Source organism: Pelodiscus sinensis, chromosome 1, assembly GCF_052426305.1.
Source record: "Pelodiscus sinensis isolate ZL-2025 chromosome 1, ASM5242630v1, whole genome shotgun sequence".
Classification (NCBI taxonomy): Eukaryota; Metazoa; Chordata; order Testudines; family Trionychidae; genus Pelodiscus; species Pelodiscus sinensis.
The window spans coordinates 348,576,348-348,589,242 of record NC_143052.1 but is presented as its reverse complement, the minus strand read 5'-3'; the positions used below and the strand labels follow the sequence as shown (position 1 = coordinate 348,589,242).

Below are 12,895 nucleotides of genomic sequence, written 5' to 3'. Positions count from 1 at the left end.
ATCCGGCCAGTGGAGGCCCTTTTGCCCACCCCTGCATTAGACTCTTGGTTTGGAGCTGCAAGCCGAGCCTCAGAAGAGCCTCAAATCACCATTGACAGACCCCGGCTCCTCACTCAGTCAATCTTACCTGGGGAGTAAGACTGACTTGAGCCAGGACAGAGTGGTAGCTAGACACCGTCTGCGGGATGTGTGTGTGTGTGTGTGTGTGTGTGTGTGTTGCTTTTCACATTGTAAACATGGCATATGGCCTTTTCCCCTGGAAATGGCCCCATGTGCTGCTTACAAGCATTACAACATGTGCTCTAAGGGCCTTTCGAATTCCCAACCGCATGGCTTAGCCAGGAGATGAGCGACAGGCAGCCCCAGCTATCTCCATGAATTGGGCGGGGGGCAGCCCTCTCTTGTGCTAGGGAAGAGAGAAAATGCACCCCGCCTCCCCATTGCCACAACTGGATAATGCTACAAGGGATCCCCCATGCCAGTCGCTTGCATGTGTGTTACGGCAGCACAGACACATTGCAGGCCTGGGGTAAGAACATTCCCGGGGTCTTCATTGTGTCCAAGAATTCAAGGCCAGAAGGGATTGTTAGCTGATAAATGTTCTACTCCACCCAGAACATCATCTGGGATGGATACACCTACCTGCTTCATTCCAAATAAGCGTAATTGACTAATTGAATAGACAATGCATTTTTGCACAATGCTCAAAGGCCGTTGCTACACTTCAAAGGTGAAAGCGCCGAAGCCCAGGATCAGCTGGGGGCTCCCCCACTGACCCCAGACTCCATGCAGCGTGGCCGCTTTGAAATGCGCAAGGAGCCTCACGCCGTACTTCCTGAGGCATTCAAAGTGGCAGTGCCACATGGAGCAGCTGATCCTGGCCTCTGATAGAGGCAGCAAGGTGGGGGAGGGAGCGACTAGTCGACTATCTTGTTGACTACTAATCACCTAGTCCTTCACATCCCTAATTCCAAACACAGATCCGAAATAGCTACTGAATATTTGTCTTTTTAACCTCATCTACCATCTACAGCTAGCCTATTCTCAGGTTCCTTTTATTCCTAATATAGTTAAGAAATGCCTTCTTATTATCTTTAACTCTCCTGGCCATTGATAGTGCACTGATTTCTTTAGCTTCCCTTATCAGTCACCTACATTTTTAAAGTTTTCTTTCTTTCTTTCTTTCTTTCTTTCTTTCTTTCTTTCTTTCTTTCTTTCTTTCTTTCTTTCTTTCTTTCTTTCTTTCTTTCTTTCTTTCTCACCTTTAAATCAGGATGGTTTCTTGTCCAGCATAACTTTTTTTGTCATGTGTGGGTTTCTGGGGTATCTTTTAGAATATCTTTAAAAATGCCCAGTTTTTATCAACATTTCCCACTTTGGATTCATGTTTATTATGCCAGCAATGGCCTTAAACTTGAGAAAACTGGTCCTTCAAAAGTTGCAAATGTAGAGATGACTAGTAAGTGTCATATTCTGTTTGCACAGTGTAACTGCAACCAGATCATAATCACTGATACCTAGGCAACAGCTATTTTTTAGGGCAACAATTAACTCTTCTTGGCCAGAATGAGATCCAGTATTGAGTTACTAGTGCTGGGCACAGGGTTTTATGTGTTAAAAAATCATTATCTATTATTTTTAGCAGTTCCAAATTCTATATTAGACATGATAAATCAATCCCCACTATATCAATCACTGCTCCGTTGATCCGGCCCATAGGGAAGACATGCCCTGAGCCTGTGTATTCCTTCTTGCATGTCTCATCTCACATCCTCGAGGCGACTGTGTGCACATTCCCAGCATGCTGCATTCTGGCGATCTGCTGGAGGCTTTCTGCTGTAGATTTTCCTTGTTTTAGAATTAGTAAGTGCAGGACACAATATGCCCAGGGTCTGTGTAGACCTGAATGGTTCCAGGGCCTCTGCACAGGGGGAAACTTCACCCATAAAGCACATTCCTAGACCTGCCTTCACATGGTCAGACAAAAAGAGGCAGATTCTAAACAGACCACAGCCAGCTGTGAGCTGTTTGGGTCGTGTAATAAAAAACCAGAGTGTCATTTAGAGACACTTAATAGACTGCTTCCTACGGCACATTTTATAAAATTTTGTAACTGGTCAAATTGAAGGGGGGGGGAGGGCGTAGAATGGACCATGAACTGAATTATACCATTCAGCCACTAGATGGTGCCATATGAGACTAGCCCGCCTTGGCCGTGCATTAAAGTCGCTTAAAGGGGACATGTCTCATCTATTGCTGAGTGTAATGGAAGCTCTTAGGCTATTCCAACCCTGATACCTGGTCTGGTAGTAGCTGCCCTATTCAAGGAGTACACAGCACAGCATGCAGTAAAGGATCCCACTTGCATTTTTTTTATACGAGAACTACAGGGCATCCATATACATTGGTTCCACACTAACATCGTTGACGCTTGCAGGAACTGATGCGTTATAAGTCCTCCCAGACCCTGCTCTTAAGTTGCATAACACCCCCTTCCCCCATTTGCGCAAATGGAAGTCAGCGGCAGGAAAAAAATTCCCCCTTTGAAGTTGTTTTGCTAGACGTGCAAGTGTTTTGGAACGTATCCTAGACTTATAGCCAGGGCAGCCTGGAGCAGATTTAGCTGGTGTTGCTCGGGTCCTGAACTCAGTTCATATTTTGTTTAAATAAAAGGAAAATGTCCATGCTTTATTGAAATGATTGTGTTTTTAAAAAATACAGTGTGGTTTTATGAAATTAATTTTAGTACAGTAAAAGAATTTAAATGGGAATTCCATCAAGTCTATTTTTTTCTTCAACCCTATAAACTTGCATCGTTTACTATGTTTTAACAAAAGGGGCTATAGGCAATTTGGTTTGCAATAACTACCTTCTAATTTTCAAACTGTAAGCATTGCTTTAGCTGTGCCAGAACACAGCACTACTTCAAATGTCTGTTTTCTCTCTTTTCTGTAAGGTTTATTGAGAAGGAATGGTTCATCCTATTTTTCTGGCTCATCTTGGTTCAGTCTTTCAGCATTCCCTCAGGTGTGGATATTTTGAGGACTGTATTTACTTTGGTGATTCTGTCTGTTTTCTCTTTGGTTTTATGAGCAGCAATCCCACTCTAGGCACATCCCATCTGCCTCGCACAACCCTACCCTGATATTGCTTTAAGTTATGATCAGAAGAAGCTGCAAATCGAATTTGGTTGCCCTAGCTCAGGGGATGAGACCGTTTTGTTTTAGAAAAGAATCCTTTCCTGCTCCCTAAAAGAAAAAAAAAGGTTAAAAATTTCCATTAGCTCAGTGTTACACTCAGACCCTCCGGTGCATCTTCAGGTTCCCTTAATGCTCCACACCTTACAGCAGTGAGTTTTTTACTGCAGTGCAGATCTACCCTCAGAGCACTAAGCTATAGGTAGTATGTGTGTGTGTCTCCTTGAGCTGTAACTTATACCCGCAACTATAGTGTAGACAGGGGCGGATATAGGGCAGGGCGAACGGGGCGGCCGCCCCGGGCCCCCGCTTCAGAAAGCCCCGCGCATGCGCCGTGGCAAAGGGGGGGCCCCGCGGAATTATGCTGCCCGGGGCCCCGCAAAAGGTTGCTGACCCCTGTCCTAACTCTTGATCAAACAGACAGACACACAGACAAACGTTCTACAATATCTAGTAGATTTTATTTCTTTATAAAATGGAGATGAGTTTGAAACTGGCGAAGAGTTTCTGAGCTGCAACGTGGAGCAGGACAATTCCACCCAACAGTACTGGGCTCATGTCACTGGACACCCTGAAACTTCTTCCTGCAACTAAGGAAAGAAAAGACGGGAACTAGAGCCTTGAATAACTTTCCATGGGGGAATGGTACAGTGCATAAACCCACGGGGATGGGGTTAATCACTGGAGGCTAAGGACCCTCAGCACCTCTAAACACCAGGCTGCTTCTTCATCCAGGTGCTGCTAACCTTATCAGGCGTGAGCAAATCGCAGAAATGTGGGGCTGAGAGGGACCTCACAGCGCCCCCCATCTCCCTTCTCTAAGCCTCCCACACTCCACAACCTACTGGCCTGACTTCTGCACCCACCATATCTCCACACCTCTTGCCCTGAGACCTCCCCACGCCCCCAACACCTTATCCTGAACTCTCCCTCCAAACTCCAGCCTCTTGCCCCGACTCCCTCACATACCATCCTACATTTGAATTTCTTACAGGTCCTGTCACATCACAATCCTGTTAGAGGGCTGCCTTGTCCCTTCACCCTCCCACTTCCCTGGTCCTTCCCGCGCAAGGAAGCAACATCTTAAGTCTGGAGATGCAAACAATTCAATGTGTATTGGAGTTCTCTTCCAGCAAGCACGCATCCTGTTTCCTCCTTTCCTTTTTCCTTTGTTTTTTTTCCCGACCCCTTCCTGTTTGTTTCTAATATTTATAGTACCGGTTGAACCTCTATGGTCCAACATCCTCAGGACCTGACCAATTCCGAACGAGAGAATTTTCCGGACCACAGGAGGTCAGTATTGTCTAGCATTACCAACACTTCCACTACTTACTGGGCTGATAGAGGACATCGAGGGGTAAATTAGAGCTAAATCACAGCACAGAACTCTGAGAGCCAGGGCTGGAGGCTGTAAACAAACTTTCTGGAACTGCGGGAAACTAGGCCACACCCATGAAAAGAGGACATCCGGCTCACTCAAATCATGCCGGACCCCGGATGTTCCTGGATGAGAGAGTTCTGGACTAGAGAGGTTCAACCTGTCATATTGTCAGGTATATCTTAACTATTCATTCTACTGAAATGTAACTAACCGATCCTAACATGTTGTAACAGGATCATCTAACTAATTATATCCCACCATCTTAATTGATTTGCACCCAGCAAAATTAATTAGACAGGAGCCAGAGACAATCGAAGAACCAGACAGAGACCATACAGATAAACAATAGAGAGAGAATGACAAAACAATAAAGAAATGTGGATTTCAGATTTCACAACCCCAACTATTGATAAGTAGGTGCTTGCCAGACAGACACCTAAGGGTTTCCCAACCTATGGATCAGGACAAAAGGGTCGCCAAGTGTCTCTCCAGGTGGCTCTGTCCTCCCTCCTCCCCCTGTTTTTGAATTGCTGTGGGTCACCAAGTCTTCCTGAATTGTCAAAATGGGTCCCCATCTGGAAAAGGGTGGGAACTGCTAGGCTCTTCCCTTTATCTGGAGGCCATAGATTGGATGGCCTTTCGAACAGCCCCACATGACTGGAATGTGCCTTACTTCAATATGCTTAAGCAAAAGCCTTAGCTTAAAAGAACAAGGCCCCGGACAGACAGACTGTGGTATTAACTCTTTGGTCTTATTCCCCTGCAATTACTAAAATGGTAGGAATACACCTAAATCCTTGGGCTATGTCTAGACTGGCATGATTTTCCGGAAATGCTTTTAACGGAAAAGTTTTCCGTTAAAAGCATTTTCATAAAAGAGCGTCTAGATTGGCACGGATGCTTTTCCGCAAAAGTACTTTTTGCGGAAAAGCATCCGTGGACAATCTAGACGCGCTTTTCCGCAAAAAAGCTTCGATCGCCATTTTCGCGATCGGGGCTTTTTTGCGAAAAACAAATCTCTGCTGTCTACACTGGCCCTTTTGCGCAAAAGTTTTTCGGAAAAAGACTTCTGCCCGAACGGGAGCAGCATAGTATTTCCGCAAAAACTCTGACAATCTTACATGAGATTGTCAGTGCTTTTGTGGAAATTCAAGCGGCCAGTGTAGACAGTTGGCAAGTTTTTCCGGAAAAGCGGCTGATTTTCCGGAAAAACTGGCCAGTCTAGACACAGCCTTAAAGTATAGGCCTTCATAGGCAGGCCTGATATCTGTGTCCTATCAAACCCTCCCAACCTACCGCCCTAAGCCAACCCCCACCCCAACAGTACCTGTAAGAAATGGAAGTTACTTTCACCCCTGGGGGTTTCTAAACAGTTGATCATTTTTGTTGCTCTCCTCTCATATTCAATGTGACCCACTGTCAGATGGGTCAGCTGAGATATCAGACTAAAAGCATCCGGCCCATCCCTGGGAGGCCCAGAGATTGGAATGGAAAGGAGCTTTTTTACCTGTGTTGTCCAGGCATTCTTGGGACTTCTCTCCTACAACACAAACAAAGACGTTCATGGAACCGCTGTCTCCTCCGGGGGAGAATTTTCCCAGACTGGCGTGGACGAAGGTCAGCTTTGTCCCTTAGTGTGAACTGCTTCAAGCTCACACAACAGCCAGCTGGACCCAGCTGGGGTATGTTTGCACGTAGGGCTAAAGTTCTAAAGGTGCTGAGATGCCTACAAATGTAGTTAAATATCTTGTGCGCACTTGAAAATCCCACAAGGTGCTTAGCTGCATTTTTAGGCACCTGAAAATTTGATTCTTATGTCTGAAACCAGCTCACAATAGGTGCTAGGTCTAGAGGGGATTCTAGAGGGGTTTCAGAGGGGCTGTCGGGCTTGGCAGTGGGACCCCACGGCCAGGGTGGGACCGCCCAGCCGCAGTGGGACCCTATGGCTGTGGTGGGACCAGCAGGCCGGGCGATGGGACCAAGGTGAAAATGGTTAACTGGTTATGTGCTATCATTTAACCTGGTTAACTGTTTTAACATCCCTACCCCAAATACCAGTTTTAGTTCGCAAGTTTGTTTGAGAGGGAGAGGGCTTGGCCTGCAGAAATGCATGACCATTCATCACACCAGAAGGATCTGTAAGAGAGACACCCAGCCACGCAGAGCCTGGAGAGGTCGGAAATCAGCACTGGAGTCTCCATCCCAAGAGATTTTTAAGTCTTGGCTTGACAAAGCCCTGGCCGGGTTGATTTAGTTGGGATTGGTCCTGCCTAGAGCAGGGGGCTGGACTAGATGATCTTCTGAGGTCTCTTCCAGCCCTAGGATTCTATGACTACGATCCAGCCATCAGCTTTAGGACCATCTCAGGGCACATTTAAAAACCACATCTCATTGCAGAGCAAGCAAGAGGAAGAGAAGAGACAGATCAGGCATTAGCATGCCCCAGCTAGAGCTGCCAGACAAAACCCAAAGAAGCAAAATTATCAATCAGTGAAGCTGGTGAGGATTTTGCTGGTCCCGGACTGCACCAAAGCCTTTCCAACCTGCCCGTGCCTGGAGCCCTGCAGAACACGGAAATCCTTGTGTTCCCAGGACACTGCACCCCAGATCGGGGCAGCTGCTGCGGGATGGCAAATAACAAAGGGCAGCGAAGGAGTCAGTTTCCTTAGCTAGGCTGGGTGCTTTTCTGAACGATTGTTTAATGCTGCCGGCAGGATGCTGTGGGGCAAACTGCCTAGAGTTTGTATTAGATATTCTTAAAAACTATTTAAATCGGGGGTGGGGAAACCGTATTTGGGTTGGGGGCCGCTGACCCACAGAAAAATCAGTCAGGGGCTGCGCAGAAGTGAGAAGCAAAAAACCCAACCAAACCCTCATTGACGGGACCCTTGCCTGAGAAGGAGAAAGACCCTCCTCACATTCCCCTCATGGTTTGGTGCCGACCCACAGCCCAGGGCTGAGTGTCCCCCTGAGAGAATCCATTAGATTCGCCTCAGATGTGGGTCACCTCGGAACCGCCCATTTCACCGCCCCTGCGATTCCTTCCACCCGGTTGCCATGGGGCCGAGCCCGTTCCAGTGCGGCCCGGGACGTACCCCCGAGGTAGGCGCAGTTGTAATGGCTGCAGGTCCGGTTGGTGCTGTGCAGGAGGAAGAGGCTGCGGTTCCCCTCCCGGGTGAAGCGGGACACCTGGAACACTTCGCTGGCGGGGAGCAGCACCTCCCTCTCGGCCGGGAAGGCGGAGAAGGCCTCGACAGGGGTGCCGAAGCAGGAGCGCAAGGTGAAGAAGGTGGCCTGGCCGTACTGCTCAGCTATCGCCCGGTCCAGCGAGGAGGAGGTGAACTGTCCGAACCGGAACACGCCGGTCCCATTGGGCTCGAAGCGGATGGATCGGACGCCCCGGAACAGCTCGTGTTGGGACAGCTGGCCGCAGTCCGCCCGTAAGAGCTGCAGGGCTCGCGTCAGGTAATAATGGAGGGCTTTGAAGTGGAAATTGCTCATGTAGGTCTCCCGCGAGACCCCAGCCTCCCTCACGGCCTGGTTCAGCTCCCTGTACAGGGGCACAGAGGAATTGGTGTAGACCAGGAGGGCTATGCCATGCTCGGCCCGAAAGCCCACGGGCACAGAAAGCTGCTGCTTCTTAGTCTCCCAAACAGCCGATAGGTTTCCCCACATGGAGCCCAGCAGCCGGTGTCGGGCGTTTTCCGCCTCCAGCAGGCGAGGGGCAATTTCCGCTTCCATTTCCTCCGTGCAGCCGCGGTACTGGTCATCGAAGGAGTTGGGGGCCATCCCCAGAGGCACAGTGGGCTGGCTTCTCACCTGGTGGGAGCAGAAAGAGGTCGGTTGTGGGGGGGGGCGGCTGGGGTAGCCAGGTTTGAGCGTGTCACTGAGGGGTGGGGAGGCCCCAGGCCCTGCCCCCCCCCATCTGCAGCCAGAAATGACTTTCAGCCGGCAGGCAGAGAAGAAGGCTTTTGAGTTGACAGGGACGCAGCGCCGAGCAGACTTGTCAGCACCGGAACCAGGAGCCGTCAGTACAATCCATCGACAGGAGAGGGGGGGCTCGGAGCCAGTGGCCCTGCCCCCCATCTCTGCCCCCCAAGCCAGCAAGACTCACTCACACAGCTCATCTGGGTCTCCACCCAGCCCCGCCTCCCGCCTCTGTCCATCTTTTCGGGCAAAAGCATCACCGAGTTAAGGTTGTGGTGAGCATGGGCCATTGTGAAGGCGCTGGCCTGGGTGTCCTCCCTCAGTGAGACATACCTGGAATTCACTGCCTAGATAGTGGTGCGGTGCCCAGGGAAACTGAGGCACACACACAGGGTTACCCCAGGACAGTAGAACTCACATGCAACAGAACAAAGCGAACAGAGCGAGTACCATTCCCACGTCGTCACGGAAGATAGCTCACCCCTCAGCCGTCCGAGCGGCTCTGACGATGGGCGCGTTGCCCACAATGCTCCCTCCCTGCTCTCCTTCCATCGTTCCTGGGCATAGCTTTACCCCGTGGAAGGACCCCTTCTTCAGTGACACGGCTCAAACTAGGAAACCGAATCACTCTGCAGACAGCCCCATGGCTCGCTGGGGAGAGAACTGGACTAGGGCCTCGGGAAATGGGTGCTATATCCTACCTTTAGGAAGTCCTGCCCCCTCACTGTGCCTCAGTTTCCCCGTGTGAAGCGGGGATACCGATTTTTCTCTTGCTTTGGAGTCTGCAGCGAAAAATTCTAGTACTTCAGGTGGCGTCCTGTCTGAGGATGCTCACGAGGATCCGACTGGCTGGCAGCCACATAACGGAGGGTGATTAACAGCAAAATGTTGTCTCTGTGTGAACTCTGCCACAGCCCACAGAATATTTCCCATGTTTAACCAGCAGCGCTAATACCGACACAGGGATCAGCCGCAGCGGCAGGGCGGGTATCTACAGACGGGCCCTCCTCCCGCCTCCCACTGGCCATGCCTCTCTGAGAGGCCGTGTGCCAGAGCCCTCCCTGCCAGAGACGGGTTATGAGAACGAGGGGACGGCAGAGAGAATTCAGCTGGAGGAACTCGGTTACCTGAGGCGTTTCCAGCCAGGCGAGAGCCCAAAGAGAAGCCAAGGAGAGCGCCACCGACCTCATCATCTTCATTTCCCAGCTCAGCTGCGAGGCTGAAGGCAAATCCAGCGGGCAGGTCAGTGGCAATCAGGCAGACGCGTACATCACATGCAGCGGCGGGTGGTGCGGGAGAGGGGTTTGTGGCCTGCATCGTCCATGGGTGCACCATGCTGAACTGCTGCATAAGCACCACCCACCCGCAGCACCAACCTCCGCCCTACTGCTGGCCGGGGGTGGAGGGCAGGCCTATGCGGGCGGAAGGATGTTTCGGGGCCCCAAACTTTCGGGTGCCCTACGCAGCCGCGTATTCTGCAAATGGGTCAGGATGGCCCTACCCTGTACAATCAAATGGAGCAAGGAGCCGGGCCCGGCGCGGCAGAACAGGCGCTGTTAGTGTGGCGGTCTTGTTGTCCACACCCTTCTCCCCTTCCTAGGTCTCCTCCGCTCCCACACTGGGCTGGGGGAGGTGTACGTTTGGCTGGCTCTGTCCTCACAAACCCACCCCACCGTCACCCTTGGCCACCAGCTGTCTCCCGTCAGTCATCACAGCTCCTGCAGAGAGAACATCCCGGGCGCACAGTGCGGGGTCAGAGGCCAGAATCCCTGCAGCAGAGGAAGCCAGATCCCAAGGACACGCTACTGACAAGCTGGTCTATTTTTAGTCACTGTTTTCCTTTCACCAGAGCCAAGGCAGGACTCGGGCATAGCCCAGAGGACGGGGCTAAAAATAAGGGAACGGAGCTGCAGTTTGGATGGAGATACTATCTAGGGCTTGCGGGGCAGACTCACCAGCGGAGACTGCGGGGGATTTTTCCACAAGGATTTCGCAGCCAGCAACTGGTAGGCCTAGAACGGGGGTGGCCAATAAAACAGTGGTGATACACCAGGGTTGGTCCCTTGTGGGCCGTTGTCACTATATTTACCTGCATCTCTGCAGATATGGGCAACTGCAGCTCCCATTGGCCGGGCACAGCAATCGGCAGCCAATTGGAGCTCTGATCGCCTGTGCCTGCACAGGTAAAAGCGGAATCGTGGGGGTCCACCGGGGCGAACCCCGGTATTTGCCCACCCCAGCCTAGAATCATGCAGGGAGTGACAATTTGTGGGGAGTTTCCCGGCACGGATGTAATCCCGCAGAATGTGAAGCGTTCCGCCCCATGAACACTGCCCCTGTTTTTTATTTCAGATGGGGTCCCAGCAACCCACCACCAGACACACACAAACCCGGCGCACGGACCACGGACCAGGGTGGGAAGCTGCCTGCAAGGGTTTCCTGGGGGACAGCCTCAGAGCCCGGTTCCCAACGCACGCAAGCCGGGGCTGTACCTGATTTCCCCAGTCGGATGACTGGTCCAGGCAGGCCGAACCCCCAGCCACACGTCTTACGTCCAAGCTTCCAGCTGATGCCCGGATCCTGCTCTGGAGGAAACACGCTACAGGAGAAACATTTTGGTCTTTCCCAGCCCTTTCCCTGGAGGAAACAGCAGGCACTAAGTTACAACAGGACGCTGAGCCCCATTTGCTTTTGTTATCTCCATATATTTGGCCGGGGATCCCAGAGAGCTGAGCCCGGCCAGTGACACCAGCTGCACTCGCAGTGTCCAGGCGTCCAAAGACTGCACCCGCCCTTGTCTCTCAAGGGATCAGCTGACCCGCATTCAGTTCCTGTAAGTGGGATCCATCGGGAGAGGCTTTTGCCCTGCACAGACTGTTTACAAAGTGGAGTGAGGTTGGTTCTGAGCCACGACCTTTAGCTGGAGTTTGAGGTTTGTTTATCTCAGTCAGCAAACTGCCCAGCACGCAGCCCGACAGGGTCTCTGGCTCACAGGTCTTCTTCATTCCATGGAAAAAGAGCCTGTCAGTGTAAGCTTTCTGCCAGGGGGCGTGAACAGCCACAGGGGCTGGGTTCAGTACCTAAAGGTTCCTCTTCCCAATACAAAACAGAACCAGCTGGAGCTGCCCCCCAACAATATGAGAAAATTAACCTCCTCTCCCCCCCCCCCGCACAGCGCCTCTCAGGAGGAAATCACTGCCTTTTTAGGGACACACTGACTCACAAGCACAGAGTCTATGCAGAACACGAGAAAGCAGACAGCACTGCAAATAAGAATCAAACGCATGTAAATCACAACTACCCTCCCACCCCCAATGTGTCTACACTGGCACGATCTTGCGCCAAAGTGGCTGCTCTTGCACAAAAACTTGCTGCTTGTCTACACTGGCCGTGTGTTCTTGTGCAAGTGAACTGACGTTCTAATGTATGAAATCAGAGCTTCTTGCGCAAGAATTATGATGCTCTCACTCAGGAATAAGCCCTCTTGTGCAACTGTTCTTGCACAAGAGGCCAGTGTAGACAGGCAACATGAATTACTTGTGCAAGAAAACCCTATGGTTAAAATGGCCATCAGAGCTTTCTTGCGCAAGAGAGCGTCTACACTGGCATGGATGCTCTTGCGCAAAAGCACATGCCAGTGCAGACGCTCTCTTCTGGAAGAGGTTTTGCACAAGAAGCTGCCAGTGTAGACTTAGCCCCAGAGTACATTGGGCAGTGTCCGTTGCCCCAGTTTCCCATCTTGCAGAGAAAATCCAAAGGATAAATGTCCTTTGAAGGCACCACTTTCCTTTCTGTCTCCTGCTGGCTACCCAAGTCAGGGAAGTCCCAGAATTCAGAGGGGTTCACATCTCCTACCTCGAAAAGGAGGTAACAATGTCTCTGTTAACTCCCTAACTCTGCCACGATTACTTTAGCCAACGCTTGGCACTGCCATGCTGTGTCCTAAACATCCTGCCGCTGCCTCCCCCTGGCCTTTTCCTACAACATTGGCCCACCCCGGGCCTAAGATCCAGGCTCTAAACCTGCTTACCAACAACAGCAACAAATCTTCTAACTGCTGAAGAGAAGCAAAAATTCTGAAGGGAGTTTAACCAGCCCTGGAAATAGAAAAAGGCTCAAATGCTATTTCACAACAGAAACTTGCTTCTCATTCCCTTTAATTTCCATTTGCCAGTGGACACATGACCCTCTGCTTGGTGGGTTCCCTTTAAATTTAGGGTGACCCTTCATTCACTTCCACTGCCCTTTTCTCATTCTCATGCAACAGGCATAACACCCTTTCTTGACTCCTATACTCAATATTCCTGTGAATTGTAATCCAACAGGATCACTTTGGCAATGCAGGTCTGGCTATTGCTCACCTAGGCACATGAGGTACGTCTATGCAAAT

General features: G+C 50.8%; 1 protein-coding gene and 1 long non-coding RNA gene across 3 annotated transcripts; one reads left to right on the top strand and one right to left on the bottom strand.

The window, feature by feature from the left end:
* Positions 1-2,520: 2,520 nt before the first annotated feature.
* Positions 2,521-11,517, bottom strand: LOC102452965 (ecto-ADP-ribosyltransferase 5). 2 transcript variants are annotated; one of them, XM_075919679.2, is made up of 5 exons: positions 10,998-11,517; positions 9,633-9,724; positions 7,674-8,397; positions 6,086-6,118; positions 2,521-3,248 (listed from the first exon to the last, which is right to left on the bottom strand). In XM_075919679.2, exons 2-5 carry the CDS (start codon positions 9,702-9,704, stop codon positions 3,196-3,198), a joined length of 882 nt encoding a protein of 293 aa, XP_075775794.2. In that variant the 5' UTR covers positions 9,705-9,724; positions 10,998-11,517; the 3' UTR covers positions 2,521-3,195. The 2 variants fall into 2 exon arrangements, with proteins under 2 accessions (XP_075775794.2, XP_075775793.2); XM_075919678.2 differs by lacking the exon at positions 2,521-3,248 and adding an exon at positions 3,637-3,787.
* Positions 9,624-10,998, top strand: LOC142826603 (uncharacterized). Its single transcript, XR_012900831.2, has 3 exons — positions 9,624-9,747; positions 10,355-10,511; positions 10,858-10,998. It is a non-coding gene; the product is annotated as an uncharacterized LOC142826603 (long non-coding RNA).
* Positions 11,518-12,895: the final 1,378 nt, after the last annotated feature.

Bases quoted from the DNA above. Each gene is read 5' to 3' on its own strand.
- LOC102452965 (XM_075919678.2), bottom strand. From the start codon at position 9,704: ATGAAGATGATGAGGTCGGTGGCGCTCTCCTTGGCTTCTCTTTGGGCT. The intron at 6,119-7,673 runs GTACGTCCCGGG...TTTGTGTTGTAG, and splicing joins CAACTGCGCCTACCTCGGGG to GAGAGAAGTCCCAAGAATGC. The intron at 3,788-6,085 runs GTAAAAAAGCTC...TTCTTTCCTTAG, and splicing joins AGAATGCCTGGACAACACAG to TTGCAGGAAGAAGTTTCAGG.